We start from the raw sequence: 7096 nt of genomic DNA on the forward strand, positions 1-7096 counted from the left end.
ATCTGCAAAACGAATGACATTCCCAACAGCATTTTACCTGCTAAACATCAAGATGTTAGCATTTGCATTGTGAACATGTTACCATGGTGACATTAGCATTTAGCTGAAAGTACCACTCAGCCACAATACTGCCTACCAGAGCTATGAATGCGAGTGTAAACTCATGTTAAATGCTAGGCTATCAGGACACTTAAAACCTTAAAGCAGCTGTTTGTTCATCAGGCCTCATCTTCTTATTGTATATCCCACTTAAATGGCGTTCACTAACTTTACTTGCAGAGGACATGAGAGGTTGGATTTAACATGTAAGAAATGGGCTGTAATGTTTGCAGAAGCACATAAGATAACTAATTTTAATTCTCAGAGAGTTCTGGTAGAAATTATTAGGGGGATGCTTTATCTCCCCAAAGCAGACTGGTAAACTAGGAGCCATGCCCTCTTCAGAGGGTGCAGACCACATACTACAATCCATAACAACCTGCAGATCATTTGGGATTAAGTACACAAAGAGACCAAAAAGGTATTTGCTGAGAAATCCTACAGGATTTCAAGCTTGTTATATTAGATATCTTGCCTGAGGGCATAAGTGAAGTATCTATTGTATCTATTATGAAAGCTAACAATTATTGACACAGTAGCTATTACATTAAATTGGTTTCAGTCAAATCCCCCAGAATTATAAACAAGGGCTATCCAAATTGAAACAAAGAAAGAAACACAAACAGCAGCTCCAAATACACACACCAATTAATATCACACTGCTTTCGAAAGTGACATCCCAGTTACCAAAGTCAGCCCCTCAGTTTGCTTTCTGCCTCCCGCTGAGGTTTGAAAGGAGGGGGGAGAGAGGGTGAGGAATGGGAGAGAAATGGTGAGAACAGATGGCAGAGTGGCCCTTATGTTCAACTGCCTGGGTGATTATGGACACAGCTGTCAGTCACTTTGCATGTAAGTGTGTCTGTGTGTGCAGTGTCTGTGCTTTTTGTGTGCGCGTCCAACTCCCCCATGTATTCCCTAGCTCCTTTGTACTCAGTGTGTGTTGATAATATTACATTCCATCCATGTGTTTATTACTAGAACATATTTTTGTGGACATATTGATGCAATGGCAGAGTTCAGATCAATGATCAGAGTTCAAACAAAACCTTGAACAGAATGTAAGATTCATGACACCTGTTCACACTGCAGTGAGCAGAGGTTTTCTCCCTCTCTCCCCCTCTGTCTCTCTCCTCTCTTTGGGACGTTGGTTGGGCTTTACCCCCATCTAGAGGAGCTTCACATTATTGCCACTCATCTTTTGTCATGGCAATATTTGCATAGTGCAAAATTCCCAGGCACACCTCATTAAGAGGCTCAACCTGTTTGACTTCATTTGATTTAATTGTCATGAAACTCTAATTAACACAAATGAAATGCTTCATTCCAAATATATATTACAAATTATTTACAAAGTGGTGACCATCCTTTTAACATATGAAAGTCAGCCTGTGGTTACTGACATTATTTTCTAAAACAACATTGAGAGACAGTATTATTACCATAGAAAATTGACATTGTGAACTTGTTAGCAAAGAAATGCCTAATTATAATTACAACAAATGGCGCATCATTAGCATTAATGTGGTGTCATGTTTCTGCCCACTTGATAAATGTAAGTCCAATATCCACTCTCCCTTTGCTCAGTGCGAGCTATATTTTGCTTTTTCTGCTAAGTGCTCCACTATGTTCACCAACTAGTCTCTAACTTTGTCTGTCTGCTGTTTGGTGCTGGGCAGGTAGTTTGCAGTGGGTTTATTGTGGCTTTTGCTCAAAACATCCACTTGCTGTGAGTGAAAAATGGCACTAATGGGAGAGCATATCAAAACAAGTTGCGAGTTGTGAGACCAAAACAATGAGTTAAAAGATGCTAAAATTCCATTGAGTGGAGGGGTACATCAGAATTGGATGTTTATTCCCTTTTTGCAGTTTTGGTGTTCAACATGTGGAACAAATAAATATTTCCTGTCATGTCAAATTCACTGTCACTGTCACATACATGGCAGCAAATGTGGAGTTATGATCTGGTGTGAAAAACATCAGAGCTAATTAGCAGCAGCTATTAGCCAGCTGTAGAAACAGTTTGCCAAGGAAAAAAGTCCATGAATGAAACATGAGGTGTTGCAACATGTCTCATTTCATTTTAGCTGAGAGTAGGATTTATGTATGTTATTCTTAAAGTATTACTTTCACTAAGTGCAACACTGTGTCTTGCTGAATTTACTGAAAGGCCAACTACTACACTTCAGGTTCAAGCACTAAACCTTGCCTGCAAAGTGGTCAGAGGCAATGTTTATAATAATGGCTACATTTTATCTCTGAATAAATGTGTCTCTCTGCTGCATCATGCCAGCATCCTTGGAGTGGTTTCAGTTGGCAGAGTGGGTGCATAACGGTCCATCACATCTTTGACCCAGTCATTGTAGTTGCACATCTTGGTGTAGACAGTGGGGTGAGCTGGGTTCCTGCAGCCATGGCTGAACCACTGCAGACCTTGCAGCTGGCCATCGCACACCATCACACTGCCATCATTATTCTGGAGAGAGAGGGGAGAGAATAATATACTCTGCTGTGGTTGTTTATGGGAAATGCATGCAAGTGAGTGAGTTGAAATGAAATGAAATGAAATGAAAATGCAGTGGAAGGCAGGGAGGAAAGATGAGGGCAGAGACACGGATTAGATTATGATGCACAACAGACATACAGGTGAGAAATGCAGAGCTACAGTTTCACTGGGGTATGTCCATACTGACCATGCAGTTATCTGTGTATACTTGACCAGCGCAGACCATGCCCATGCTCCAGTACAGGAACTCAGGGAATGTGTTCATACAAGTCTGGTCATCCACAACAGGCACAGTTATACACTTCAGACGTTGAGGAGGCTCATCTGTTTTGGAGAGGACGAGGGTGATTTATTGCTCTGATTCTTTCAAACTAAGTACTTCAAATCTCATCCGAATTTATAAAACAAGTACAACTTAGTGGTTATGATATATTCAGTACCATCATTCATCAATCTGCCTGTCATTCTTTGACAAGAGTTTCCTTCTTTTCTTCATTTCCTTCGGCAGATCTATGAATTAGCTCCCATTTTTATGCATTGTCTCCACTTGCACTGGAGCATAAGGTCTAAACCTTGAGTAAATACTACTTTCAAGGTCTTCCTCTTTTAATTAGTCTTGATCACTGACACATTTTGACAGGTAATTAGAAACTCTTCTGATTAAAGAATGCCATTTTAGCTATTATTAAAATAGTGTTCGTGTCTTGTTAGGGCAGCAGTGACCAGAATACTGATGAATATCTTAGCAAGTACATGCCCACCTGCTGATCAGAATCCAACATTTCCCTCAGTCATGCTTAAAATATAAAAACAACATTGTTGCATTTTGTATCTCTCCAGGTTAAGCCTAAATGTATGATAGGTGCTTCCAGTCGTTATGCTATGCTCAGCTAAGCTAATTGCCTGGGCTCCAGTTTGATTCTTAACTGACAGGTATGGAAATATAAACATATTTTCCAAATATTGCTAACTGAGACTCTTCTAGTTTTCTCATAGCTGGCCCTGTCTGTTCATGGAACATTTTTTTGTACTACAGGTTAGCATGGGTTACCGGTCTCTGACCCTGTTGTTTTCTTCTCTTTGTGGTGCTGTGGAGCAATGTTTACATTATAGAAAAAATATAGGTCACCATATTGTTTGTTTCTTGAATTCTACTAGTACATGAATAAGGATAAACATGCACAGTGCCAGCATAGTGGTGACATGATACATATTTCACCAAACCACAGAGAGCAATAATGTCTATCAGTCTGTTAAACATAGTTTTACAAGTTTTTCTGTGTTAGGAAGGAAATTCATTCAACATATTTATCAAGCCTTAAAGGAATAGTTTAATGTTCTCAGAAATGCACTTATTGGAATACAATGAAAAAAATAGGTGGATACTACTCTCACATCTATGTGCTACATATTAAGCCAGACAAGCATAAAGACTGGAAACAGGAGGAAACCACTAGTTCCCAACTCTGCACAAATTCGAAATATTTCCACCTTCCAACACTTGTAAAGCTCACTAATTAAAAAGAGATATCTTGTTTATTTTATCAGAACTAACCCTCTGCTCGAAAGTGAACGTGTATTTTCCCAAAATGTTGAACTACTACACAGAAGCTGTGTTAATGAGAAAGGTTTGTTTACAGTAGAAACTCCAGGGGCTTATAGCTGATACTCGAAGGAAAGCTGGAGTTAAAACTTTGTAGGGCAGGGAATGTTTGAGGACTGGATCAGGGAACACTGGTTTATCCTGCAATTATACTAAATTATAATGTGGTTACAAGTTAATGAGCTGTAAAAGCCACAGTAGCACATTTAAATTCACTTACATTGATTTGGGACGGTGGAGCCCCAGCCGCTGACATAGCAGGTCTCTCCAGGCTGTGGGCAGCGACTGGGCAGAGGGATGGGCTGAACGTACCGGTTGAAGCGGGCCGGCCTGGACAGACGGACCATCGTGAGGCTGTGGAGCGGTGAGCGGTAGGGGCTGTGATGGATCACATCAGCAACCGGAATGTGCTGCTCGGTGCCCTCCATCACAGTCACATCATGTTCCCCAAGGGATGCAATGGTTCTGTCGGATCTGCAAGGATACAAGGGAAGATTGGTTCTAAAGTTATTAAGCTCAGGCAGGAGGACTTTTCAGGCCTCATGCAGAAACAGGCGCATGACTAAGGAACAGCAGGTAAATGAATGTTGTTTATGAAGGAACACAAGTGGACTTTGCAGTGGTTCTGTCCACTGACTGAGTAGTCTGCTGACAGATTATAAGATTATAATAGTATATTTTCTTGACATTATTTCTTAAAAGCTACAGCATGTGCAGTTCTTCATGAATCACTTCTGAGAGGGAAAAAAAAAGCAAAACATTCTGCTTTTTTTTTTTATTAATCTCTTCAGGAAAATTGTATAAGACACCAGCTTGCTGAATGCAGCTGAAGGTCACGATGCAAATGCTGCAGCAATTGAATTAATGGTAAAAAAACAAACAAAATTGCTAGATTTAAATAACACACCATTGAATCTTAACAAAGTGGAATATATCAAGCACTTCAGCCAGGTTTTACCAAGCCCAAATGTGATTTAACTGCCGGTAGTGTGGGGAAATTGGATGTCCATTAAACTAAAGTACTGCCATTATGGTGAAAACTCTGCTTACCCAAAACAAAAGCAACTTTTTACATTAAAAGTTTTCTTACAAATGACTCTAAAAACTGTGACAGTAATTAAAAAAATTATATGGAACATGACATTGCAAAAGATTTTAATTTAACGTCAGTTTTTGTTTGGCATTAACAGGCAATAACACCTACATTGGTGTACAATCAAAGGAGGTTACGAGCCACCATTTGTCAATGAGCGCTCCACTGCAGGATACACTTCCACCATGCAGATAGACCTGCCAGGGTCTGGAGTGAGGCTGGCACACCTTGTCGTAGTTCAGGGGAGACGCTCCTGCAACACAACAACCAGAACAAACAGGAACTATATGGCTATTCCAACATTAATCTCAGATAGAAGATACAATGTGGTAAATATCTACCTGCAAGCCCCAAAGCAACCATCAGAGGGAGAAGATTCATTCTGTATATCTTGTTTTTGTCGTGTATTTGTGTAGCTCCAATAACGTGTGATGACCGTTTCACCAGTCTTGCTTCTTTATATCTGCAGGACAGTGGGAGGAACAGACTTCTTTACTGCTACTCAACTTCACTTCCAGTTCAGCTGTAATTTTTGTAATAGCTTTATCAGAGAAAGTTTCAACACTTCCACGTTCAGTTATAGAGACACACCTTGTTTCCTGTAACTGTTTGTTCCTTTCCAGAGAACAAGAAAGACCCTCCTGAGACATGATACATTACAGTTTTTGTATTTTGTTGACGTTTATGTTGTTTTCATGGACTTAAGATCAGCAAACACCTGCTGTTCACAGCTTCTTTAGGCTTGGTGGCTATATTAAAACCATTTTTTATGGTTAGTCTGTGCACCACAACTGCACTCTACACTGGACAATGGTGCCATAGATAAATCAACAGAGCTTCTGTAGCACTACGAACAATGATAATAAAAAAAGATAAGAGTCGAGATATGAATCCCTCTGCTGGGAAGTTAACATAATAGCGTTAATATTTTACTTATTATTTTACCATGACGTACTTTTAAAAGGTCACAGATTGCACAACTCTGAAATCAGTTTTGTGAAAGTAAAATATTTGCTTATAGGCCTAATATTTCTTCCTCTTAGCGTCTCTAAAAACATGATTGAAAATATTTTTTGTTAGTACTTAAATAATGACTTTTAAATTATTTCTAAATTCAGGTAGAGGCATCCTCACAAAGCTAGCTAACATTTAGTTTTTGTGTTATTCATCGATTAAATAAAAAATTTAAGAACAACTGGTTTACTGGTTAAGTAAAATAACAAAACAAATACAATCAAATCAATAACATCATCAAAACTATAAATAACATCGATAAATGTTTCAAATTACCTCATATAATATCATTAAAATAAGGGCAGAGAATGTGCCAAACAAGCACAAACAAATGATAGCTTATAACTGTAACAATACTGTCATATAGTCTAGTTTAGGTACCTCTCCATTTGTTTCTTACAAGTGTAAACACTTCTTTGATTTGTTCCATCCCAGTGTACTAACTGTATTTAAAATGTTAGTCATAGGTCTGGGGATAACTAATTCAATTCTCACATACCAAATGGGATATGTACATATGTGTTAGAGTTCTCCAAAAGGACTGAGGTATACCTACAGACGTAGCTTTGCTAGACTGAGATGTAATGTGGCCGCAACTGACAGCCAAGACTGATTTATGCATATCAGTGACACTACGATATAAACAACAAGCTTGAAGCCTTGTATTAAAAGGCAGAGCTGGAGAATATTAATAATCTCTGTTCAGTTATCATTGATTTAAATGTAGACATGTTTGAAATAATAGTTTTTATTGACCTAGCACAGTTTGTAACTGTTGATTCAT

The 7096-nt window shown here is 38.8% G+C and overlaps 1 protein-coding gene across 1 annotated transcript; it reads right to left on the reverse strand.

Moving 5' to 3' along the window:
* Positions 1–304: 304 nt before the first annotated feature.
* On the reverse strand, positions 305–6086 carry LOC130172432 (trypsinogen-like protein 3). Its single transcript, XM_056381170.1, has 5 exons — positions 5640–6086; positions 5410–5551; positions 4426–4679; positions 2790–2926; positions 305–2572 (listed from the first exon to the last, which is right to left on the reverse strand). Exons 1-5 carry the CDS (start codon positions 5677–5679, stop codon positions 2381–2383), a joined length of 765 nt encoding a protein of 254 aa, XP_056237145.1. The 5' UTR covers positions 5680–6086; the 3' UTR covers positions 305–2380.
* Positions 6087–7096: the final 1010 nt, after the last annotated feature.

Source organism: Seriola aureovittata, chromosome 7 (genome assembly GCF_021018895.1).
Source record: "Seriola aureovittata isolate HTS-2021-v1 ecotype China chromosome 7, ASM2101889v1, whole genome shotgun sequence".
Taxonomy (NCBI): domain Eukaryota; kingdom Metazoa; phylum Chordata; class Actinopteri; order Carangiformes; family Carangidae; genus Seriola; species Seriola aureovittata.

Coding starts and splice junctions, on each gene's coding strand:
- LOC130172432 (XM_056381170.1), bottom strand. CDS start 5,679: ATGAATCTTCTCCCTCTGATGGTTGCTTTGGGGCTTGCAG. Junction 5,552..5,639: donor GGTTGCTTTGGGGCTTGCAG/GTAGATATTTAC, acceptor GTTGTGTTGCAG/GAGCGTCTCCCCTGAACTAC. Junction 4,680..5,409: donor TCCTTTGATTGTACACCAAT/GTAGGTGTTATT, acceptor GTATCCTTGCAG/ATCCGACAGAACCATTGCAT.